General features: G+C 40.3%; 2 protein-coding genes and 1 long non-coding RNA gene across 4 annotated transcripts in view; all 3 read left to right on the top strand.

Moving 5' to 3' along the window:
- The first annotated feature begins 3,398 nt into the window (after nucleotides 1-3,398).
- guf1 (GTP binding elongation factor GUF1) lies at nucleotides 3,399-16,889 on the top strand. Of its 2 annotated transcripts, none has more exons than XM_085473449.1 (18): nucleotides 3,399-3,518; nucleotides 3,995-4,200; nucleotides 4,499-4,610; nucleotides 5,377-5,525; nucleotides 6,400-6,480; nucleotides 6,557-6,634; nucleotides 6,721-6,804; nucleotides 6,883-6,947; nucleotides 7,039-7,242; nucleotides 9,117-9,256; nucleotides 9,480-9,603; nucleotides 11,668-11,800; nucleotides 13,219-13,362; nucleotides 13,732-13,865; nucleotides 14,088-14,189; nucleotides 16,327-16,446; nucleotides 16,545-16,581; nucleotides 16,667-16,889. In XM_085473449.1, the coding sequence occupies exons 2-18, from the start codon at nucleotides 4,015-4,017 to the stop codon at nucleotides 16,799-16,801; spliced, it is 2,028 nt and encodes a 675-aa protein (XP_085329575.1). In that variant the 5' UTR covers nucleotides 3,399-3,518; nucleotides 3,995-4,014; the 3' UTR covers nucleotides 16,802-16,889. The 2 variants fall into 2 exon arrangements, with proteins under 2 accessions (XP_085329575.1, XP_085329583.1); XM_085473457.1 differs by having other exon boundaries at nucleotides 4,124-4,200.
- Nucleotides 7,987-8,995, top strand: LOC146717243 (uncharacterized). Its single transcript, XR_014923024.1, has 2 exons — nucleotides 7,987-8,099; nucleotides 8,760-8,995. It is a non-coding gene; the product is annotated as an uncharacterized LOC146717243 (long non-coding RNA).
- A 2,211-nt stretch (nucleotides 16,890-19,100) lies between the features above and the next one.
- The window catches only part of pigg (phosphatidylinositol glycan anchor biosynthesis class G (EMM blood group)), a 123,257-nt gene continuing 116,809 nt past the window's right edge, over nucleotides 19,101-25,548 (top strand). Inside the window, exons 1-2 of the mRNA XM_085473492.1 lie at nucleotides 19,101-19,501; nucleotides 19,602-19,807. Coding sequence (XP_085329618.1) covers nucleotides 19,348-19,501; nucleotides 19,602-19,807 — 360 coding nt within the window. The 5' untranslated portion in view covers nucleotides 19,101-19,347. The remainder of the gene's footprint in view (nucleotides 19,502-19,601; nucleotides 19,808-25,548) is intronic.

Consider the following 25,548-nt stretch of genomic DNA (forward strand, 5'->3'; position numbering starts at 1 on the left):
TGTTAAAGTTTTCACAGGACTCTATTCAGTACTGCAAAAAGCTAAGTATACTCCTTCTATAGGATTTAAGATGGTAAGTAGCAGCCAGGTGCTGCTAATTGAATGCACAATGAACAATCTTCTTTGGAAAAACAAAAGTGGAGATGCTTGGCTGTAATGCACAGCACCACAATTAGCAAAAATGTTGATGTATATTGAGTTGACTATGAGGCCATCTGGCTCACAGCAGGGGCTTTGCCCAAATAAGGTCATACAACATGCAAATGATCCCAAGCAACATCATCTGAGTGAAACCCAGTGATGGGACCTTTAGAGAAACTCAATGAACTAAAGCAGCATTGAGAAAAAGAATGGGCCAAAATTCTGCATAGAAAGCGCTACTTTTTAAAGACTATTTTTACATTGTGGCCATTAAAGTTGTGATCTTTCGGGATCAGTAATGATGTTTATCCAGTCTTTAAGTGATGACGTAAGAGCCCTGCTTCCGGGTCCAAACTACTCTATGGCTGTTGTGTTTTTAACATGTTTTAATGTTTTGTATCTTGTTCTATTTAATCTCAACAAGCCCCTAAAAACAATCAGTGATCACTGTCAGCCTCTGTTGGTTTTTATTGCTGCTGTTCATTTTAAAGCTCAGTTTTTAAAACCTTACAATGTAACTACAGCCCAGCCCATGCAGCAGTATATTAATGACTAACCTCGTATTGTGGATGGATTATCTCAGGTGTTCTCCTGACTGAAGTTTGGTCCGTTTACAGCATGGTTGTCCCTAACCACTGGGAACCCTTAAGTTAGCGTTCATCCTCCAGCTTCAATGTTTATATTATGTTAACCATAGCCGCATAGCTAGCCACAAAGTAGCACATCATTATATACCAGCTAGCCCAACTAAAGTAAAACTTCAAACGTGACTACTGTTTAGTTTTCTGTCTTCATTTATGTCTGAAGTGATAGCAGAGCTGTACATTTTAATCTTTTCAGAAATCTCTCAGTCAGAACATGCTATATTATGTTTAGTTGGAAACTAGCGAGCTAACTTCCTGCTAACTTCTAACTCTGTTAAATTTAATAAACTCTGTTTTCATGGATTCCCAGATTTTAAATTTAACTGTTACGCCAGGCAGAGCAGCCACACTGATCATTTTATTAAAGATGAAAGAATTTAGACAGTTTGTAACTGTGTGTTGCGCCAGTGTTCGTTTGACTTTGGGACCTGAAGCAGAGTTTGGACCCAGAAACAGCTAATGACGTCAGACTTAAAGACTGGATTGGGAGATGAGGGTGGAGTTATTAGCTAACATTAACTGGCTTGGTTAGCATGGTGCATCCAAAGAATGTATGGGTGGATCACACAGACACAAAAACCTGCTATTGGTGGTATATCACCCAAAAAAACTCAACCCACTAGAATTTCCCTCATCAAAACTGGAAGACAGACCTCTTGATGTTCTATTAGTACAATGAGCCGTACAACAATCAAACAAATTATGTCAGATAATTGCATTAAAGTGCTCTAAATGGCAGACACCACAAATATGGTTCAAAGATCCAGTTCACTGAATCAGTTCAGAGTGAATTTGCTGAGGTTACACCTAAGAGACAGCTGCCTGTAACCCACCTGGCAGCCAGAGCATTCCTGCGCATTATAATCCACTTCAATGCTTAATATAATTTAAACAAGTGAAGGGAAGCAGGAAATTAAATTATAGACCAGAGACTAAAACTCACCAGGTTTTCTGTAGCAGGTTATAAACATGTTTATTTCTGCTGTTACAGGGCTTCCTAACATCTAGTCTAATGGGACTGACTCAGCCTCAGGTTCTCATTCAAAGAACCAGTTTTCTTGCCACATTGGCTCCATCTCCGAGGTCACCGTTTTTCATGCTTTCATAGGGAAACAATGTATTTTACAAAGTGTTTATTTCATATTTCAGACCTAGTAGAAAGTCGGATTCTGTCTTTCTATATCTTTTCAGTGAAGCTAGTTAACATGTCAGCATTGGGAATTGCTATATAAACAAATAACAGGGGTTGTAAGATATCATTTAGGTGTATCCTTTAAAGCACAGTTTCTTGAATCCATTCAAGTTCGATGGTATTTGAAATGAATCTGAAATGTGTTATATTAGTATTTTGAGAACAGCTCTCAACTGTAGCTCAGTTCACAACAGCTCTGTAGGCTCCTGGGACCACAATTGATGCAACTCGGCCCTTCCTCAGTAGAAGAGGATTTGTTGTCAACCAGTGCTCCTCGGCTGACAGGAACTATCATTATGAGCGTGTTGGCAAAACCCACAAAAAGCCCTGTGGCGCTGAGCTGTTAATGCAAAGCTCGCTGAAGTTTCATTTTTCCATCCACACTGTGGGTGAGCGGTGGTCCGACAGAAATCAGTGCTGACGGACGTTTTATTTCACGACATCCATTTTACACAAAAAAACTAAAAATGGTGTAACAAGGCTGAAAGATTCATATGAGTGGAAAGTAATCAGTGCATATGAAGGTCCTCCTTTTTGTCTTCTTGGAATACAGGAAGCTCACTGGGATTTTTCTGGTGAAAAAAATCCAGCCAGATAACATAATTCAATTAAGTTCAGTTTTATTTATAAAATTAGGCTCCTAAATCCTTGTCTGATGAATCCTAAGGGTTCAGTACCCAGAGAGGTTTTCTACTTTTTCAAATGTAACCTTAAGAACACACGAAAAACATTATTACAGGTCATAAACATGTCAAGTTTCTTTTTAATCTCTTAGCATGTTCCAATTCTGTTGTTTAACTGAGCAAACATAGTAGCTGCAGTTGTATTTCTGCAGTTAAGCACTGCTCAAATGCTTCTGCAAAAAAAGTTCTAAAAGTGGGATAAAATAGGTTATTTGATGCAACAAGTGTATAATAGCCATTAACATTGTTTGTGTTGGGTGACCAGAGGAGTGGTGCCTTTGACCCCCATGTTTCTCCCCCATGACCGCACCCCTGGTTTTACACTAGTTTTATACTATATTAAAGTATATTAAAGTTTTAACACTGCAAAGAATTACACGTGCACGATGTCTTGCATACCAACAGACAGTCCTGTTTCTGAGAGATTTATGACCGGCATCATTTTTTATTATGCGGGAGAAACGAGGCAGAAGCGCCTTTGATGAATGAGGCGATGTCTTTGAAACGGATGAATGCAACACGTTACATTTAAAAGCCTGCCATTTATTATCGAAAGCAAAACAGCTTTCAATCAAACGCGTCGCCCAGTTTAAAAGTCTCACGTTTTGAAAAGGGGAAAGATGATTGCATGACAGGCAGAAGCGGGGACTAGCAGAGGCTTATTATCTGTGCTGGCACAAAGAAGAGAGGCATAATCTATTCTTGTGCGAGAGGCAGTTTCGTTGTCATAGCAACTGATATCCATTTTTATCCTTCATCTGACAGCCTGAGTGGGCGGGACTTCCACCTGTCAGTTATTTCCAAAGGTATTTTTATGCGGTGACAGTTGACCCCTGGACGCTTTCGATGGTTTCAAACGTGAGTGTAAAAATATTATTGCGGCAATAATCACTATGGACATTGCTGTATAATATTTTTTCTTTTTTTTTTTACATCCTTTCACATGAACAGCAGCAGTCGAGCTAGCTTTATCGACATTAGTGTCATCTCGGCAGATTAGAAGGGAGGTGCGCTAACCTTTGCTGAGTGTACATTTGAATTAAAGAGATGTTTTTGCTTTCTGTGCTGGACTAAACGAAAACGGAAGTTATTGTAAGGCTTCCTCTTGTTGTGTTGCGCCTCTCTTGATAAACGAACAACATTTCCCAGAAGTCCTTGCCGCTGACCTGTCACCCAAAATGTCAGCCCTCTGAAAGCAAATGCGCCGGGGTTATTATGATTACAGTGCTCTTTCTTTTAAAGTTTCGTTTATATATATAATTAGTATATTTAATTGTATCGCGTGAACATTACATCATCATTATTTCTCCTCCCTGTCTTCTTCATGGCGTGAGGCTACAAGCGGAACCGAAACATGTCGTTTTCTATGGTGAAACGGTGCTGTGGGACGCCCCTGTTTAGACGTGTGCTGCAGTTTAAAATGTGCAGAAGGAAGAATCAAGACTCTAATGTGACCTACACAGTGTTTAGACACCGCTGGATGAAAGCACTGCCTGTGCTATGCAGCAGCTCCAGGAGGCTAAGCACCCAGTCCGACAAGGTAATAAACTGCTGGGACCTGGTACTGTCAGCGTGAACTAGATACAATAAACATTGATAACGATAATATTAATAATTATAACCAGGTACCCTGGTGTTACAGTCCGGAAAGGACTCTGAGAGTACAGCCAAGGAGCTGCACAGTCATAAAGTTGTTGCCTCCATTAGCCAGTAGCTCTCTGTTTGTCGCCCCCAGAGAACCATAAGCTGCAGTTACTGAACCAAGTGTGCAGCATGGCTTTAGGTGGAGTACTATAATACAGCTGTTCAGTGCACGCTTCTGCTGTTTTGCTTTTAAGGATGCTGTGGACCTGTCCAAATTCCCTGTGGACAGAATCAGGAACTTCTGCATCATCGCCCATATTGATCACGGGAAAAGCACCTTGGCTGACAGACTGCTGGAAATGACTGGTATGTTTGCTCTCCACACTCTACACTGTCAGCTTTTCACCTTTTCATTTTTTAGCAAATCCAAATTAATCATAATTTATTTTTATTTTTTTAAACGTCCAGGAGGTAGAAGTTAATGACACAAACTTGTAATATTGCTCCTGTCGAGAGTGCTCCACGAGTGAAACTCCACAGTGTCCTCTACTTAAGGGTAAAAGTAACAAAGAAACAAATGTGAGGCAAAGAGCAGGGTTGTGTGATGCAGTGTGACACGTGTTTCTGATGCTAAGAGGTGGTCTGAAATTTGAGAAATAAACGCATCCAAAAACAGGAGAAACTTGGAATTTAATGTGTGAGGACAAATCAGTTGTATTTGACTTTGGTTTCATTTCAGCATAACTAGATCAAGGATTGAGGGGAGCGTGACTTGATGGCTTTCTATAACTGTCAACGTGTTGTAGCTGTTTTCAGCTGCTGCCTAGTCTGGAGTTCACTGGGGATGAGCCCATACATCACTGCTACCCTTTTTCAGCCACACACTTCATTTGAGACTCACATGTACTCTGTGACTTAAGTTCATATTCTTCCCTGGGACATTATGTCAGTATATGAGCGATGTGGTATGAGCAATCTAAAGTACGACTCCTGGTCACCCTACTGCTGCTGGAGGCCCGATAGCACCTCTCACACACGTCAGGGAACACCCGTCAGCAGTTCACATTTTTTGGTGTTGCATATGTTGAAACTAATTCATGTCATTTTCACTGATGGTGTCACTAACAAACAGGTGCGATAGCGAAGACAGAGAAGAACAAACAGGTGCTGGACAAGCTGCAGGTGGAGCGAGAGAGGGGGATAACCGTAAAGGCCCAGACAGCGTCTTTGTTTTACAACCATGAGGGGCAGCGGTACCTCCTGAACCTCATTGACACCCCGGTAAGGAGAGGTGTACGTTGGTATACTAAGTAGCAAATTCAATAGAACCGGGCTTTGTTGCGTTAACTAGCCCGACGAACCTAAAACCCCCCTCACAGCTGACAGGTGTCACAATGGCAGTTATCAGCTGTTGCATGCATCGTTTCACTCTCTTTTTCCACAAAATCAAAAGAGTTACACCCTTCTCCACTCAGAGACATTATCAGAGGAACAGGTGCAGCAGATCTATAATGAGCATTCAAATAAAACACTGTTGCTGCAAGTATGATGAGAGTAAAGCTGAGAAAAGTCATTAACCAATCACCACTTCACTTAGTGGAGGAAAAAAAGAATATTTAGTATAATATATTTACTTTAGCGCTTCCTGACAGTCGATGTGACATTTGCCATCAGGTCAAAGTGAAATTTATCTTATTGATTGAAAAGGTATTCTTGGTGATAAATAGCTTACAGACTGATCAATGTTCAAGTCTGAGCTCATTCGTTGCAAATTTATCTGTGTAAAAGAGCCTCTGCAGCATTGGGACCAAGAATAAAAACAGTTATAGATTTTCTGCATCACCAACTGAATACATGCAAATTCGCATAACAATGTGATCACACAGTTTGCGCTGCTGTAATTTTAGAGCATGGCTTCCTCCATCTTTGTTAGCTCAAAAGTTTGCATGTATGAAATATATTCTTTCTGCAGAGGATATGTTGAACTCTTTAAGAGCACTTCCACATAGTTACAGACATACTGTTGAAACTGCACTTATTAAAATCAAAATGAGCTGTATGTGGCCCAAAGATGAGTTTGTGATCCCCGGGCTAACATGCCATTTTCCCGTAAAGTTGTTTTTGCTCAAGCTGTGCATGTGAATCTTCTCCTCAGGGTCACGTCGACTTCAGCTACGAAGTGTCTCGCTCGATTTCTGCTTGCCAGGGTGTCCTGTTGATCGTTGATGCCAATCAGGTACTAAAATATGCTTTCTTTGTCATGTGCTTGCTGCATAAGTGTGACGATTTTAATTTTTTGCTGTCGTGTGAAGGGCATTCAGGCACAAACTGTTGCTAACTTCTACCTGGCATTTGAAGCTCAGCTGACAATCATTCCCGTCATCAATAAGGTACGATCTGACCTTCCACTGTTTGGGTTTGTTACACGCTATCGTTATAGTCGAACACATGTTTGATTCTGGTGCGTCTCCTTCAGATTGATTTGAAAAATGCTGATCCAGAGCGGGTGGAGTCACAGATTGAAAAGGTGTTTGATATTCCACGCGAAGAATGCATCAGGGTGAGCACTTGCTGCAAAAGCTGCTCTTCACTTTGCTTTGAGTCACTTTTCTGAGAAATGTCTCCGTGTGTTCTTCAGATTTCAGCTAAACTTGGAACAAATGTTGACAAGGTGCTCCAAGCTGTTGTAAACAGGATTCCACCGTAAGAAGGCTCTGCTGGTTTTACTCCTTGTCTGAAAAATATTTGATATAAAACAAAAACACAAACGTAAAATGTTACTACTTTTTCACAGGCCCATAGCGAGCACTGAAGACCCATTTAAAGCCTTAGTGTTTGACTCCAATTTTGACCACTACAGAGGAGTCGTGGCCAACATTGCCGTGTTTGGAGGTCGGGTCAAAAAAGGGGACAAGATCGTGTCGGCACATCTCGGAAAAGCCTACGAGGTCAACGAGCTAGGCCTTCTCCGGCCAGATGAGCACCCAACGCAGAAGCTGTACGCTCTGTTAATCCTCCACTCATTTTTCCCATTTCTTTTCATTTCCACTAAAACTGACTTTAGGATTCATCTCATGATCTCTGCTACAGTCAGTGATCGTAACGTTTTACATAAATAAAAACTAAACTACTTTCAGCAAATTTATATGAAAAAGAGTTTCCACTGCAAGGGATGAAAACTTACCTGATTTAAGTTTGGCTGCTGTCCCCTTAAAGGTGGTCTTTTATCACGTAGCTCACGATTGTTTTAAGAGTTCCTGATTGATCCTGTTCTGACCGCTTTCACTTGATCAGTTGACGTGTGCTGAATCAACTCCTACACTGTGAGAAAACAGTGACCCGTCATCCTCAGGTTCAGAACGACGAAGCTCTAAGGAGCCCAATCTAGTGCTGGAGGTGAGGAAAGATGGTGAGGAAGGAAGTGAAGACGTTATACTTGAGAGCGTGAGCTTTAAAGAACATTTTAGGTTGATTCCTGACTCGATGTGCCGCCTTCAGTATTTTTCACGTGCACACTTTTGAAAGTGATAATTGTCAGCAGGAAGATGGAGTCAGTTTGACACTGACGTTGATGTTTACCCTCTCTGTGAGTTTGCAGCCCATGGGGAAACAGCAGATGTGCATATGGACATGGTCAGAACAGAACCTCCAAAGAACAATCAAAATACAGCAGGAGCCCTGGAATGTTTATGCCATAGAATGTATATAAAAGATGGACCTACTCATTAATTGGTTAGTAAAACCTACAGCCGAGCATTTCCACTGTTGCCATCTTGATGTTTTGAGCAATGGGCAGGTCTGACAGAAACTGAGGGACACTGCACAGCAGTATGGCAACGACATGTCAACAGCATGGTAAAGCACACTCTGCTTTATGCTCCTACTGGACATTAATGACAATTTTGTTGTATTCAGTATGACTTGGCAGTAACATTTGATACTTTAACCCAGCGGGCCCCAACCTTTTTTGCGCCACAGACCGGTTTAATGTCAGAGAATATTTTCATGGACCGGCCTTTAAGGTGTCGCGGATAAATACAACAAAATAAAATGACCCGACTAAGACAAAACCTGTGGTATTTTGTAAACATAATAATAAATGTGAATCCACTGTGTAATTGTGTAACTTTATTAGCATCGTCCTCCTGAAATGCGCCAACAACACTGAAAGTTATGGTAACGCGTAAATATTTCTTTCAAAATAAGACACACAACTACAACACGGGAAGAGACCCAGGGAAACAGAGTTAACGATAAAAATCCCGAAAACCATAAATTTCACACCTGAGCCTCAACTCTCGTGGCCCGGTACCAAATGACTCACGGACCAGTACCGGTCCATGGCCCAGGGGTTGGGGACCGCTGCTCTAAACCCATCATGAATGTGTTTACTGAAAGTCTTGGAGCTTGGAAGTAGACTTCTTTTTAAAACCACAAAATTCACCACACTACACAAAACTCACTTGTTGGCTTTACTGTTATGACATATAGGCCGTGTCCATCTTTTATCTACAGGTTATGCTCACAGCACTTTACAATGAGATGACCTTATGTGGGATATCAACCAAATTTAAAAGGTTAAACTGGGTAAATTATTATTTATTATTTTATGGTGGGAGTCGGCAAACATTTTGATCACACCTTATCATTATTTTTTGTATGCTTTCTCTGATTTCTCAGAGTCTACCTTTGACAATAATTACTGTTATTTTATTTTATCAGTTACTTGAACTGTTGAATATACAGACCAACATTTCCAAAATAACCACAGGTTAAAAAATCAGTTTCATTTACAGGTGTGCAGAGGTTTTTGCAAAATAAAGACTGAAGGTTATAAATTAGTGTTGCTTTCTGAGGTTGGTTTTTTTGTAGATTTGCAGGTCAGGTGGGTTACATCATAGCAGGGATGAAGGATGTGAAAGAGGCCCAGATCGGTGACACACTCTACCTGCAGGAACAGCCAGTCGAAGCTCTCCCAGGATTCAAACCTGCCAAAGCCATGGTCTTTGCTGGTAAGAAGTGTCCTTTCTGTTTCAATGAGAAAAATAAAAAAGATTAAGAACTTGAGCTAATGTAACCATTTCTACATAAACACTGTGAGATGGTAATAATGTGAAGCTTAGTCCTGAGTACTTCGAAAGAACTGGATAAAGATGAAAGTCCTTTGTGTTTCCACTGTGATGCAGGAGTCTTGTTTCCTGCTGATGTACACTCTCTATTTTTCCCGTCCCTCAGGCATGTATCCAATGGACCAGTCAGAATACACTGGCCTCCGCAGCGCCATTGAAAGACTGACCCTGAATGACTCAAGTGTCGCAGTGCAAAGAGACAGCAGTCTGGCCCTGGGGGCAGGATGGAGGTTGGCATGAATGTTTTTTGAATTAGACTAAAAATGATACCCAGCCAAGGATTGGGCTGTTGGGTGTCATGTAGGGGTGAATGGAAACAAAGTGTTTGGGTAATTAAGACACTGAGGTGTGGACACACAAATGTTTAGTTCCCACTTATGAGATTTTAAGGAGGTTACTGTAAAAGTATTGAAAAAATTCAAATTTCCCATTTATGTTAGTGTTCAGGCACTTGGTACAGGGTGAAAGCACCTTTGGCAGCAGGCACCACTGACAGCGTCACGGCTTTTTTGGAATGACCCCTACAAGCTTGGCACACTACAGTTTTGGAAATATCTTCTATTTTTCTTGGCAGAGTCATTTAAGCTTAACGAGATTGGTTAGTTAGGTCAGTGCACAGCCTTTGGTCTCTTGAGAGGTTCTCTATCAACTTTAAGTCCAGACTCTGGACTCTAGCTGGGCCACACCAGGACTGTTTTTCATGTTTTCTTGGCAGTCTGTGTTGGGTCATCATCTTCTTGAAATGTAAACCTTTGCCCCAGCCTGAGATCCTCCTGAGCACACAAGGTGACAATCAGAGGCTGGTCTCCTCAACACATGCCACCGAGATGTGTGAGAGTGTGGCAGAGTAATCAATTTTAAACCAGAAGACTTTGATAAAGTTAAACTTTTCTCAGGGCGAACGACTGAAGTGTCTGCCAGTTACAGTGAAAGATACTGTTACTGATTCACTTACGATAGGGTGGTAAATGCATTATAGGGTTACCTTGGTAACCAGAGACTGGAATGTCTGCTAGTAGCAACTGACCATCAGCAACAACCAAGATTTGTCTCAGATTACTTAGACTAGCCGGGAAGCCAGATATTCGAGGACTGTTGGTGTGTCAAGATTTTTCTTTGAGAAGGTCAGAGGCTGCCACACTCTTTGGGCAGCTTCATCTCATTTTTGTTTATCTTCCTCTGATCTGAGTCTTGACAGAGTTCTGTCTGTCAGTCTGCCACGCACTATCAACTCAAAGATACCACACTCCTCCATAGTTAGATATGGAGGACAAACACAGACTGTGTTTGTGTACTTAGTCAAAAAGTTGTCTCTAGAATTCTGTGCACTGTTTTCCCTCAGTGGTCTCTATCTTGCCTACATGAGGAGAAAAAGAGGGACACAGGATACATCAATGAAACAGACTGTGATGCTAATAGCTTGACAGCTTACTTTTTTTTTCTGGATTGGCGTTATTTAGTTGTGTTTTTTGGTGTTTTTGTGTATTAAATGATCATCTGTAATGCACAAGAATCTGGAATTACGTGTGCTCAGCAACACAACATGTTCAGTTCAGTTTAATTCAATCTTATTTATATAACATCAAATCACAGTCAAAGTCAAAAGTAAGGTAAAGACCCTAAAATAATGCAGAGAATTCCCAACGCGAGAAGACCCCCTATGAGCAAGCACTTGGCGACAGTGGGAAGGAAAAACTCCCTTTTAACAGGAAGAAACCTCCAGCAGAACCAGGCTTAGGGAGGGGCGGGGCCATCTGCCGTGGCAGAATGTGGCAGTTAGCATGACCGTCCCAAACAGTAAAATCCTCATTTCCCATTAATGCCCAGCTTTCTGGTTGACCAAGTTTTTAAATGAAGTCTGAAAAAAAAAAATCGCAAAAGTTTACAAAAGCTGTTTTCTGCTTTGTCACTTTGGACGTTTGTGTGTTTATTGATGAGAAAATTAATGAGCTGAATCCAGTTTAATATTCTGTCATGATTTTGTTCACAAACTTTAACAACAAATGATTAATCGGGGAAACATAACTTTCCTTAGGACATACTGGGTGTTGCCAGATTACTCAGCCAAGTACAAGTCTGTTTATTATCTCAGGTCACATTATCAGTCCAGATGATGTACATTCGATTCTGTTCATGGGCGTGATTTAGACAATCTAAATGTACAACACTGTGCTGGGATAGCAATGAGTCTTACTTACTGTTGAACTGTTTCCAAACGGCCTCTTTCTAATTAAAAGCCTGAATATCAATTATGAAGCTCGAGTGCACCTGTGGACCTTCCTGTCCCCTTGCAGACTTGGCTTCCTGGGTCTCCTCCACATGGAGGTGTTCAATCAGAGGCTGGAGCAGGAATACAATGCTTCTGTTATCGTGACTGCGCCCACCGTGCCCTACAAGGCTGTGCTCTCCTCAGCCAAACTCATCAAGGTAAGAGCCATTCCACGGTCGTATATCTTCTAGCCTTGCTGCAGAGCTTGGCTCACGCTGATTTCATCAAAAAGCAAGTTTCAGCTGACTTGGAAATTGATTATGGATGAAGGCTGTCTGGTGTCACTGGCTTGCTTCCTGTAAAATTATATAGTGTAGGAGCTACCTGATGGGAAATGGTGCAGAATGTTCTAACGCTAATGGGAAAACACAAAGCATGCTGAAGTCCCTCTGTTACTTATCGTGCACTCAGCTCTATAAATAGTTGGACCATTAAACGTTTTATTATTTTTTTTGTAATATCGCCTCTCCGCATCATTTTAAATCAAACATTCACAGTGTGATTAAAGTTTAGACTTTCAGCTTTTTATTTAAGGGGTTTAGCAAAGATATTTTATTAACATTTTAGGATTCACAGCCATATTCATGCATAGTCTCTGATTTCCAGAGCCCCAAAAGTAACTGGAAAAACTAACAGAATTTTAAATATAATGATTTTTTTTCTCAGATGAAAATCCTTTCCCGCCTTGAGATCCTGTGTTAGACCTTTAATGCAGCAACCTTCAGTTACTGCTTGCTTGTCTCTCTGCATTCATTTTAGTCTTCACTAACTAAAGAGCAGCTCTACTGGGTTAAAATCAGGTGACTGACTTGGCCATTGAAGAATATCCCATTTCTTTGCTATATGTTGTTATTCATTTGCTCTGTGAAGGGCTGGACAATTGGTTTTTGCAGCATTTAGCTGAACCTGAGCAGAGAGTACAGCCATGTACACTTCACAATTCATCCTGATACTTCATATCAGGTCACATCATCAGTAAACACTAGTGACATGGATCCACTGGCAGTCATATATGCCTCTGCTGATTGTTTCCAGATCATGAGATATTCTTTCCTTTTCTATACAAAGTGCTACAATTTAGTCTTGGTTTTATATCTCCACACTTATTTTTGTTTGTTTTGCTCTTGTAGATGTTTTCTGCCAAAGTCTAATCTGGCCTTCTTGTTTTTGAATGAAACCAGACGTTTAAACCTTGTTGTAAATCCTCTGTATGTCCATTCATGAAGGCGTCACCTGATAATGTTATGTCTATCTGCTTCAGTGTTCTTGAATTTGTTAGATGCTGTTAAGTTGTTTCTTACTAAGAAAATAATTCTGTGATCATTGGCTTGAGTTGTCTTCTGTGGTCTTTCAAGGCGTTTGATGTTGTTTAGCTGCCCAGTGCACTCATTCACTTTAAGAATGTGTCAGATCGTTGGTTCAAAGATAAAACAACGTGTAATGCTGGGAAACGTTCTTATCCCACTGTCAGTAAATATTGTAATGATTTTCTATTATTTTGTGACAAATTATTAAAAAATCTCAGAAAATAGAAATAAATATGGTTTATAATGTTCAAACCTTCTTCTGCTTACAGGAACATGGCAGTGAGGAGATAACCATTGTGAATCCTGCTCAGTTCCCCGACAGGTCGGTCGTGTCAGAGTATTTGGAGCCCATGGTCCTGGGGACCATTCTCGCTCCAGACGTTTACATTGGAAAGATTATGACTCTGTGTTTGGTAAGAAGGAAATGGGAAAAATGCAGATGGAATATAGAAGAAAACCTCCGTCTGCAGTTTAACCTGTACAAGTTATTTTACTTTTCTATTTTAACATTATCGCTCTACTTTGTAAACATCTTATCTAAATTGTGGGAGAACAAATTCTTTTAACTCTTTAAAAACTGGTCTGATGACAAAGAGGACCAATAATACTGTAACCTGGAGAACGAATTTCCATCTGTGTTTATGAAGAACGTATTTTCCGATGAGACTGACATTTTCAGGTGTTTTTGTCTCCATGCAGCCTTCCTCTGTTTCAGAAATAACCAATAAAGTTATAGCTGGTGTATCAATAACATGTCAGACTAACGGTTTGTGTTCTTATAGAATCGCAGGGCGGTCCAGAAGAACATGGTGTACATAGATGACCAGCGTGTCATGATGAAATATCTCTTCCCATTAAATGAAATCGTGGTGGATTTCTATGACCTCCTCAAATCACTCTCATCTGGATACGCCAGGTAAAGCCATCAAAGTGTTATGTAAATACACTGTGTAAAGGATTTTTATAGATTTTGTAGGTTTCATCTGTAGATTATGGAAAGTATCCAATGTTACAAGTTTAAAAATAGGTTTCACACATTAAGTTATTAGTTCATTTTAATTTTGGTGTAAAATCTTTTTCCATGCACTCTAATGGTGTAGCCTCTCCTGTGCACCTTATGTATTTTTATGTTGCGCAGCTTTGATTATGAGAATGCAGGTTACCAGGCTGCTGATTTGATAAAGATGGATATTCTGCTGAATGGACGCCCAGTAGAAGAGCTGACCACAGTTGTACACAGGTACATTTCAGATAATGCTCTGAGGTAAAAAATTGAGACTTTTGTGTTAATTTTCACTGAATGATTTACTTTGTTTGGCCAGGACATGTGACTCTGATGTTACTTAAGAGCACCTTGTTATGAATTTTTTTGGTCATATTCTTACCTTCATTGTTATTGTTACTGGCAAGGTTACAGTATATAGTCCTTCATTGCTATAGTAATTACTCTTTGCCTGTGAAGCATGAAATGTATTCAGCACTATGGTTAACATTTAAGAAAAAAAGGCCTTTTGGCAGCTGCTGTTAACATGACTTTACACACTGGACAAGGACAAAGGAGTAACTTTACAGAAGAAAAGTGATGACGCTCAGCAAGATCTGTGTGTAATGTACTCACTAGCAAAGCTGGTACAGGAGCCAGCACAGACGTAGGTAATTGAAGGGCGCTACGCTTCGCCAATGATGGCTACTCTCAGACGATTTATACAGTAAGCCTTGGAGTTGAGCCGACTCGAGCGAAGCTTCGGTCTGTTCCTTAAGGCCAACGCACCAATCACAGAGCAGAATGTCTTTTATTGGAGGCGTGTTCACTACGCCTTTTCAAGTAGAGAAGTCATTAACATACCTTACAGTTTGAAAACAGATGTATAGAAAATGTATGATCCAGTTTCTCCCAAAGAGATGGGTGATGAAGTTCATGCTTCATTTGAGAGGATGGTGCTAGCTGACCCATTACAGCTAGTTCCTTTTATCCAATCGCGAGAAAACTGAAAGCTTTTTCATTTTTACACGGGCTTAACATATCTTACAAATAAACAAGTAAATATATATTATCAATAACTATTACTATCTAAGGAGCTTCTGAACTTCTTGAAGTTTCTTGAAGACGTTTCACCTCTCATCCGAGAACCTTCTTCAGTTCTAAGGGTAATTGGTGGAGAGTCCCAGATTTTTAAACCCTACTGGGAGTGTCCTTAAGAGGGTCGTTGATCCATTGATCATCTGCCTAATCACCTGAGCCAGGGTGTGAAAACTGATGTGGATCACTATACGGGTGAACCCATTGTGAGACCTTGCCCCACCCTATCATGTGACTTATGCGAGTGGGCGTTAAGGCGTCTAGGAAGGGATCTCAAAAGGGTTTGGGTGGGAAGGTGTCACAGTGGGTTCACCTGAAACTTTGGCTGATAGATGAAATGTCTTCAAGAAACTCCAGTCGCCTTTCTTTTAAAGCTGCTTAGATTACCATGACCTGGATGACTGAGAACCTTCAAAGACATTATATTTTTATATAATACTAATATAAAGCATAATTTTAAAACTTTGGACAGAGCTACACAAGCTATATGGAGTATGTTGTGCACAAGTTTGCACAACATACTTATTCTAAATAAGATAATTGCGTGAGAAAATAAATCAGACAAATGTTATGACTTTTAACTGTTTCCTTTCAATCGCTCAGCTGATGTCTGTCTCTGTAATGTGAGCTAAAGCTAAAGGACTGTTGGTGTTGCGTAGTTTGTACACCAGAGGGCACTCTGCAACTTCCCTGTGGGCAACATGTTTCTAAAGCCATAAAAACAACCAAACTTGCGTTGTCATATTATCTTATTAGGGACTCATAAATACCTACACATATCAAATGTTCAGGAAATCAGTTCGTTTTGTGACAGAAAAAAATATCAGCTTCATATACTGGATTTTTAAATCACCAAATATATTGGTGTGGATAGTGTTTGGTGAAACTTCAAGTGTCAAACTGACTTTGGTGAAAATCCGGCTTTGCATTCTTCAGTGTTTAGGAGACAGTACCACCAATAATGCTGCTTTTTTTCAGTCTGTTGTTAAGCTAGTACTCTAGATTAAGGACAAATGTTTAAATTTCGAAGTACCGTGAGTCCTGTGGCTTCAACCACGGTTTGATTTTGTGCTGACCTCCCAAACAGAACGCTTATTGATTAATTGTAAATGACACACGGGCATGTCAGTATTCAATACTGTATTTTAAGGTGACGTGGTGAGGGTAGTGGACTTTCTGCTCCACTCTCATTTGCTTTTTCATCAGCTTTACCTGTCAGGGTGAAGCTGATATATGGGCACCCGTCAGTACTTTAACAGTTTTATGATTTGTTCTGATAAGTGTGTTTTCATTACAGGGAGCGTGCGTACAGTACAGGGAAAGCCATGTGTGAGCGACTAAAGGACTCCATCCCAAGGCAGATGTTTGAGATTGCCATACAGGCAGCTATTGGAAGTAAGGTCATTGCAAGAGAAACGTAAGTACAAGAGCTAAGATTTTGTTAAAATGATGTGTAGAAATCAGATGTGAAGTACTGTATTTAATATGTGGTATGACCACACGTGTCTCTTCCAGAATAAAGGCGTATAGAAAAAATGTTCTCGCAAAATGTGTAAGTAAAGTTTGTTTTTCTTTCTTCTTAGAAAAGTCCAAATATACCACTGATGCTTTGAAATCACTTTTTTTGGTCTCGATAGTATGGAGGTGACATTACACGGAAAATGAAGCTACTGAAGAAACAGGCAGAAGGTAAAAAGAAGATGAGGCGTATCGGCAATGTGGAAGTTCCCAAAGATGCTTTTATTAGTGTTCTGAAGAGGAAAGAAAAATAGACTGTGAGACTATAAAACAACATGGAGCAGGTTTTTGTTATTGAAAGGCTCTGTTACGTTTTCTTTGAATAAAGTGCTGCAAACTGGAGTGAAAATCCTTATTTGTACATGTGTCACAAGTTATTGGCTCTTTTCTCTCAGACAACACCAGCATTACAAACCATTCTTTCATCATTACACCTTCATGTTCATGACCATTATAGTTATAACTTATAGTTATACTTGTAACATTTACATAAATGCAGTCTGAAACCAATCAGGAGAATGACTAGATGTTTGAAATGCAAAACCCCCACACTGGTTCAACAGGAAGTAAAACAAGAGAAGCTCACATAGTACAGTTCTGTACAACATCTACCTGCTATATTGTTCAGTATGCGCCCTGATCAAATTATAGAATTATATAGAAATATAACTGGGAGCCGCAATGAGGAGGCCAAGCAGTTCAGCAGGGCACGGTCGCCATGACAACTCGATTCAAGTATGTCAAAGGGACTTTCGGGAAAAATACACTTTTGCTTTCTGTTACACCTGAAAATGACGCATTATTTTTGGTGTCATCACGTAAAGCAGTTGCTAATATTTTTTTGTTTTATTTTTTCCCAAGTATCACACAGTATCTAGGGAGGCACTAATACTGTCAGTCGTTTTAAAGAAAAAAACATATAGATGCCATTTCCATCCTTCATTATCTTAATGTGGAACTTCTCAGACTAGAAACTATCAGACTGCTTTCGCTGGCTGTTTGGCTTTAGTTGGTAGTAAACGCCGACAGCCACTGTCCTATTGTAGTCCTAGAAGACACTTTTACGTGACCATGAAAATGCTTTGATAGTTGGGATCACTAATACTTCTGGAATGACATCTTTTCCAAAAAGGCAATGACTCAATTTGACAATATTTTCTGGTATAACTAGATAAGTACTAGTTTTCACAAATTTTATTGGTAATAAACATCAGTGACTTTAACCACCTTCACTGTTTCTAAGCTTTTGTTGGAGAAAACAACTAATCAGGGGATCGTCCCCAATCATGAAATCACATTTAACAACTTTACAAAACACATCAGATGTGTTAGGATTAGGATTCACCTTTATTGTCATTACACATGTATAAATATGGGTAATGAAATACAGTTTGCTGTACAGACGGGCAGATATACAGATGTACTATGAACAATTATACTGATGTGGTCTGACGCTGCTGAAGCCTGATTGGACATTTTCATCAGTTAACAGTGCTTCAATACTACATGCATAACTCAAATCAAACCATCTTTGTTTAGGAAAACAACCTGCACTTTAAACTTATCCCATAGTCCTATCAATATTATTTAGAACCTAGTCCTTCATACTTACTACATCTTTATTTGTTGTTTTTTAGACCTTTTCACATGAAAGAAAAGTACAATTTATATTCTGCATCATTCATGCTGCGTTTCTAGGGGAAAACTAAATCATTCATTGTTGTATATTCTGTTTTTCCAGTAGATGGCAGCAGGAGCTCAAGCACACCACGAGGTGGAAGTTAATTTCATCCCCAGCTAATGTCCAGTCAGGCTTCATCAGCGTCAGACCACATCAGTGTCACATTTAAATTGTGCAAAAAAAAATTCAACACTGTCCCCAGCAGTTCATTTGCCTGATGAAAGTATCTCATTGCCTCTAAGTGCTGTCCTTTGTACTTAGGCAATGTAAGCAAATCTAATTCAGGGACCAGCTGGCATTTTGCTGCAGTAAAGAGGAGGAGGACAAACGCTCACAAAGTGTACTTCAGCGTGTGTAGTGGATTCAGGAGAGGAACACTTCTTATTAATCTGTGTGGACTATTACAGATTATAGGCCTGTTTTTCCTTCACATTTTGTCAGCATAGCAGGGAGAGCACATACGACTCTGACGGATGAGCAACGTAGGGAATGAATGGCCATAGGTTTCCAACAGGCAGTTTTTATGTGGCTGTCAGACAAGAGCTTTCAACTGCTTCTGCTGTTGAGATGGAAGGTACTGAAAACAGCAGTAGAATTGCAAACATTCAGATGGAAAACTTTCCTTATAATTAAACAGAAAGTCATAAATATATATAATGTGTGTGTGTGCGTGTGTATAACACTGTAATATTCAATTCAATTTTAAAGTACCAAAACACATCAGCAGTTGCCTCGGGGTGCTTTATATTGTAAGGTTAATACCTTGCAATAACAGTGTCACTCTGACAAGCATGCGTCGTAGGAAACGCGATTTGGTGTTGTTTGGCTCTAAGTCCCACCCGTAGTTTCGTGCTATCAATGCGGAAGCAGCTATGAATGAACACAGTGCTAACCGCTGGTAGTGTGTATATTGTGAATTACGCCCACATATACACCACGCAACTCATTGACACGTAGCTTTATAATATTTTGATTCACAGCGCTTCCACCTGAAATGGGATACCATGACTTTTACTGCTCTTTTTAATTTAATTAAACAGAGTAGAAAGCGTTATATTGGTTGCTAGCTAGCAAGTCATCTCTGTAGCCTAACTTCCTAAAGTGTCCGTCGGCCAAACCATGAAGGTCCGCTCGTCTGTTTTTGCCTCCTTTATTTTAATATTCGAAGTGATTGGCATTGCCCTTTTCCTGCGGGGATTTTTCCCCGTACCTGTCAAGTCTTCTTTCTCATCCAAGAGCAAGCTGTCAGATCTGCCAGCCGAGCCGCTGACAGGTGAGTCCAGCCTCATCCACATCTGCTCACACTCCTCTCCTCGGCCTGTACTGTTGACATAAATCTGTTAAAACTCATAAGCTTTCTTCTAACCTCACAGGAAGCGCTCCTAATTCATCTCGCCTCCCGCAGCCCCTGTTTAAAAGGGTGGTTATTATGTTAGTGGATGCCCTCCGAGAGGACTTTGTGTTTGGACCCAATGGTCGTATGTATATGCCCTACACAAGGCACGTGGTGGAAAGAGGCTCATCACACAGCTTTGTGGCCAAGGCGAGACCACCTACAGTCACTATGCCCAGGATCAAGGTAGGATGCCACTAGCATGATGTTGAAATGAGAACTCGCCCATCAAATCTGTCCACTGTCTCTCATCATGGCGTGTGTCTGTTAGAATTCTGGATTAGTGTTTGCTGTAGTGAGTCAACCACTTGGATCCAAACTATCAGCATTTCTTAAATCCTTTCCAACTCCACACATAAATCTGCATCTCTGAAACTCTACATTAGCACTTTATTATGTAGTGAAAACTTGAAACGGATGATGCCAGGAATATTCTGTTGTTAATACCTAACCCTGTAATGTGGTATTCCTTTAAATACACACTAACTTCTCTGCTCTCTTTATGGTGCTGAAGGCGTGTAATATTTTCCATTACAGGCATGAAACCCAGGCTCAGTGTTAATGCTCAGTTTACTGTCCATTTTGTCCGCTTTGCAACTCAAATGCAGATTTAAACAACTAAATCTCATCTGTTTTGGTGTTTTATAGAAATCTGTTGATTCACACTAATGAGAAAATTGGACGTGTATTTTTTTTTTAATGTGTTAAAAGAGTCATTAGTACATTTAGAAACATCCAAAATGAACAGACAGTTAAAAAAGTGTGAGAAATCAAGACAGGAAACATAACAAAACAGCATGGAGGAAGAATAAAATATAACACTTTAAAATGCTTGTGGAAAGTATAAGTCTTGTTTAAAAGAAAATAGCTAGACGATTGGAAGCGAGCAAAAACCATAAAAAACATAAATGTCTTCAAATCTTTCTGATAAATTCGGTGGATGGAGAGCATTTGATTGAGCAATATCACTGATTGTGAAACAATTGTTTGGCAATATATAAGAGCTCAGGTGAGAAGATCACTGCAATGATAGAGAAAAAAATTCAGATCTCCAGCATCCATGGAATAGTGCCAAGAAATTCTACAGTGTGTGACATCTAGCAATGATAGAAGTCCTTTTTAATGAAAGATAAGAACATTTAATATATGATAAGATACCTGATAATGGAATATATTTAAATCAAAAAGGTGCACCTGCACCTTTCCATTTAGTATTTTGTTTTTTCTTAAAAAAATATTTTATTGTAATTCGGTATATTTTCTGGTTCATGTTGTTATAGGAAACTATAAATAATAACCAAAATGCAATAATAAAAGTTATTATTTTTATTATTAGTAGTAGTAGTGGCAGTAGTATTCATTTTAAAGACTTTAAAGTGTTTAAATTCCTAAGGAAGCCAGGCTTTCATTTGTTTGTACACAGGATTCCGATTTGTTCCTAAAGTTTGAACAAATTCAGGTATGAAAATGTTGATAAATGATGGATTTGTGTGTGAAATGCTCGTACGCATGATTTACGCACAGATTTGTGCGTATTCACTTTTGGTATTCATATCCTTAAGAGAGTGAATGGACTTAAGTTAGGGAAATTCCATCAGCTTGAAAAAACAAAAAAACAACTTAGCGCTATGTTTTTAACTTCTGTCTTATTTGTCTTCACTCAGAAGAGATTCCTGGAGACAGCTAAGGATGGAACTTATGCGGGTTGACTACTAATGATTAAAAGTTAGATATATTTGTTTTATGTTAGCATAACAGTGAAATGAGATTTTGTGCTCATGAAAAATTTTGCCTAAAGTGAACATATAAATAAACAAAAAAGCTCCTAAAGATGACTCCTGAGGTACACCACCAGTGATTGGGGTGGAGATGAAGAAAAGCTCCAAATCTTCACCCAAAAGGATCTTAATCAGTGTTGATTCTGGTGCCAACCTGATTTAGGGCAGTTTAAAAGAGTTGTGTGATTGAGGTGTGCAAAGATCTGGTAATACAACGATATATACATTGTGCAATTGCAGATTCTTGATAATTTGATTGTAGACAAACGTGAAACTGATGAAGACCAGGACTGTAATTTTGACTTGTATTGAGAAGGATTTAAATCATTCAGTCCCTGATCAGAGGTGTAAGCTAGAAATGGCAGTGCTTCTGTGAGCCCAGAAAAGCTTGTAAAAAGAACCTGTGATGAACATTTTGAATTAAGCTCTAAGTTTTCAGCCCGTATCTGAAAATAGGGTTAGATGGCTGAAAGCGTGAAAACATGGTGTGTTGTCACATTTGGATGATGTGTCATGTTGCCGAGAGTATTTTGGGAGCGGAGCCAGGAGGGAGTTGGAGTCATGTCATGTGCACCTTTCATGACAGTCTGCTGTGCTGTAACACGTTAACATCGCAGGCAGACAGAGAGCACACCACCAATTAAAGCCTGCCTGGAGCCCTTGCTGATACTTTTTAGGGAATGTATCTGATATTGATATCATCAGCCAATAGCATTATATATACAGTTACAAAAGAGAGATGGAGTCATTGTTTATTAGTAAATCGCCCCTTCTCGTCTGTGATCGGTACTACATGTGCTGCAAACGGGAGCTGTGTCACGGACTAACCATTTCAAAATCTGCAATCGTATAAAAGGTGTTTATATTGGTGCAAAATGGACAACATAAAAACCTTTACCTGTATGTTTGTGATAGGCCGCAGTTGACAGTTTGATATTTCAGTCAGGCTCTGTTGTCAGTGGTGTTGAAGAGATTTTGCAAAGGGAATGATTTTCGGGGAAAAAGAGCAGCCCTCTTTTGTCCATGGGTGTCAGGTAGTGCTGAGCTTGGGGGAAGCCATCTAACGGAAATTGTCAGGTGAAGCAGAATATGTGTGCCTGAGTGTCAGAGGGCAAAACTAAAAGCAGAGCCTGTGCCTTAGAGGAAGCGCTCTGCGGTGGGAGGATCGAGGATGTGCTGACAGCATCGAGTTGTTTTAACGGACGGGGATTGCAATACAAACTCAGACCTGGAGAAACGTGCTGCTGAAGGTTCACGGTATGGACACAGTTCTCCTCTGTAGCGTCTGGCACGGGAGGCATGAGAGTGCTGACTTGGCAATCTTCAGGTTAGTGAGGGTGACAGAGAGCATGTGTTGGTTAGGCAGTGAACAGGATGAGAGGTTGAGGCACAAAAAAGTAACTCTAGTGGGATACCAGCATGGAGAATGGAGGGTAGAGAAGGAGTTTTTTTTTTTTTTTTTTTAAGTCAACATTTACATGTTCTGTATTTATTAAACATAAAGTGAAATACTTCAATCCTTCTTTTGTTTTGACTTTGATGATTGTGGCTTATAGCTCATTAAAATCAGGAATTCATTATCTCAGATTATTTTAGTATTGTAATCAATTTAGTAATCAATGAATGATATATAATAAAGAAATGCCCAAGCAAGTTTGTTTATACACTCAACACTGGTTGGGCCTCCGTTAACACAAATTATTGCATAGGTGTGTTATGACGTGGAGGCTGAGGTGTTACTGAAGCACAGGTTGCTTTGATAAAAGTCTTCAGCTCGTCTGTATTTCGGGGTCGGGTGTTTCTCATCTCCTACTTTACAGTACTCCATGGATTCTCTGTGGGCTTCAGGTCAGATGAATTGGTTTGCCCGTCAAGCTCAGTAATAATCTATTCGGCAAACTGTTTGGTCAGATGCTAAGAAGAAATCAGACTGAAGCATGAAGTGCTCCACAATCTCCTGGTAGGTGACTGTGCTGACTTTGGACTTGATAAAACACAGTGGACTAACCACCACCAACACCAGCAGAGGACATGTCATCCCAAATCATCAAAGACTGCACAAGTTTCCACTGGACTTCAAAGATCATGGATTCTGCGCTCTTCTTTCCGACTCGAACACCTTGATTTCCAAATGAATGCAACATTTGCTTTTATCTGAAAGAGCACTTTGGACCACTGAACAGCACTCCGGTTTTTTTCTTCTTAGAAGAAGTCAAGTCAGAAGTGGCTTCTTAGCCTAGGTAAGATACTTCTGACGTTGTAGACTAGATGACTAAACTAATGAAGTCATGGAGTACTTTTCTGTTAATTGAGTGGTTTGACCCTAGGAATGTGGCAGTTGTAACCCCTTTCCTGAAGACATCTGTGCATGTTGGCACTGAATGTCACCAGACTCAGTCCATTCATATAAAGTTCAAAATTTTGACTAGTTCTCTTAAGTACTTAAGAACTCAGTCCACAGTCTGTACGTTCTTGAGTACTTATGGCCGGTCCTTGACAATCCTTTCAAGGCTGTAGTCTGTGGAATATTGGCCCACTCCTCTTGTCTTTCTGAAGTTTAATTTACAGGATGTTGCACAGGCTGTTGTACATGCCCATTGAAAAGTGTCCCAAATGTGCTCAAAGGGGGTCATGTGCAGTGAGTAGGCAGGCCATATAAGGACTGGGATTCAACTTCAAAAGGGTTGTGTACAGATCCTTGTACTGTGGGGTTGAACATCATCCTGCTACAACTTTAAGTGATAGTACATGACCCCACCCTACCCCCCACCCCGGGGATTCATCTTTGAAGCGAACACTTCCCTAACATGATAGCTGCCGTCAAAGGTGATCACTGGTGAGGACCATGAGCATGCAGACTAGCAGTTTCTGAGAGTTTTGCAGGAAATTCTCTGATTGTGCAAAAAAGCTGTCCCGTTGGCTGGACCGCCACTTCCAGCTTCTGCTGGGGAAGAAGCTGGATGTGGCAGTCCTGGGTTGCTTTGGTTACATGGTTATGGTTGTGAAATAAACATTAAGCTGACAAATCTGCACATTTTCCTGCAATCAGCATCCCAACTGCACCCTCCGTCTAAACCAGCATCATCTGTGGCCCTGTGCCCTGTGATAACACTGCAAAATGTAGAGCGACCTTTATTATTACCGTCTGAAGACACAGCTGTGCAGCAACCACGCTATTAATTCAGCATCTTGATACACTACACCTGTCAGGTGGATAGATTTTCTTGGCAAAAGGGAAGTGCAGATGACTAAACTAATGAAGTCCTGGGTTTTTCTGTTAATTGAATGATTGATGTTGGTGTTTTGAATGCTTTTTACTCTGTCTCTGTTGCCAATTACATCTGCTAAGTAAAAATATACTTAGAGGTAGAAGTGAATTAAACAGAAAAAAGTAAACTTTCTGTAAATGTGTGAGAGAAAGGAGAACAAACACCCCGAAAAAAAACAAGCCGGTTATGATGTTATGGAGCATGTCATTGGTGATGTGGAGGAAGGCTGACAGGATAGAGTGGAGCGAGATTGAGGTGGACTTGCAGGGAGACAGATGTTTCACCATAATCCCCGGATTTAGAGAAGGAAGCGGTAGTGATGGAGAGAAAAGACAGCTTAAAAAAACAGTCCCAGATTTGAACCTTTTAAAAAAGATTTCTTGACAGGACCAGAGAGGGGGTGGAGCAGGCGGCTGTAGCAGGAGATCAATAAGAGTAAATTTTAAATTTAGATTTAGAAGCGCGTGTGTGAAGGGTTTACGTTGCAGCAGAGGTGTGTAGTATGGACACGGAGGAGACGGGAAAATTCAAGATGGCACGTCCTTCGGCTGCCCAGAAACATGCAAGTTTGATTTGTGGTTCATCTGCAGTCCTGCAGAAGGGCCACTTAATCACTTTTTAGAGAGCTTGGCTGTAACTCTAGATTCAAGGTAACTCACCTTGCATTTTGAGCTTAATGTAGTGGCTTCATTTTTCAACACACCTCTCCACAATTACATCCTGCATGATTGGCATCTACCTTTCAAACTGGGCTTTTTCATTGAGGAGCCGATAGAAAACTATAAGAACACGGCCTAGTGTAGTGGCATCTGCTGTCACCCTGCAGCCGGTGCGTCACACAAAAACAGGCATGTAGTCATCAGGGCCCAGAGGCACGCGT

Source organism: Copadichromis virginalis, linkage group LG2 (assembly GCF_057382275.1).
Source record: "Copadichromis virginalis isolate Kocher_CV1m ecotype Utaka linkage group LG2, C_Virginalis_male_GT1.1, whole genome shotgun sequence".
In the NCBI taxonomy this organism is placed as follows: Eukaryota; Metazoa; Chordata; class Actinopteri; order Cichliformes; family Cichlidae; genus Copadichromis; species Copadichromis virginalis.

Coding starts and splice junctions, on each gene's coding strand:
- guf1 (XM_085473449.1), top strand. CDS start 4,015: ATGTCGTTTTCTATGGTGAAACGGTGCTGTGGGACGCCCCTGTTTAGA. Junction 4,611..5,376: donor CAGACTGCTGGAAATGACTG/GTATGTTTGCTC, acceptor ACTAACAAACAG/GTGCGATAGCGAAGACAGAG. Junction 13,866..14,087: donor CTCTCATCTGGATACGCCAG/GTAAAGCCATCA, acceptor TATGTTGCGCAG/CTTTGATTATGAGAATGCAG.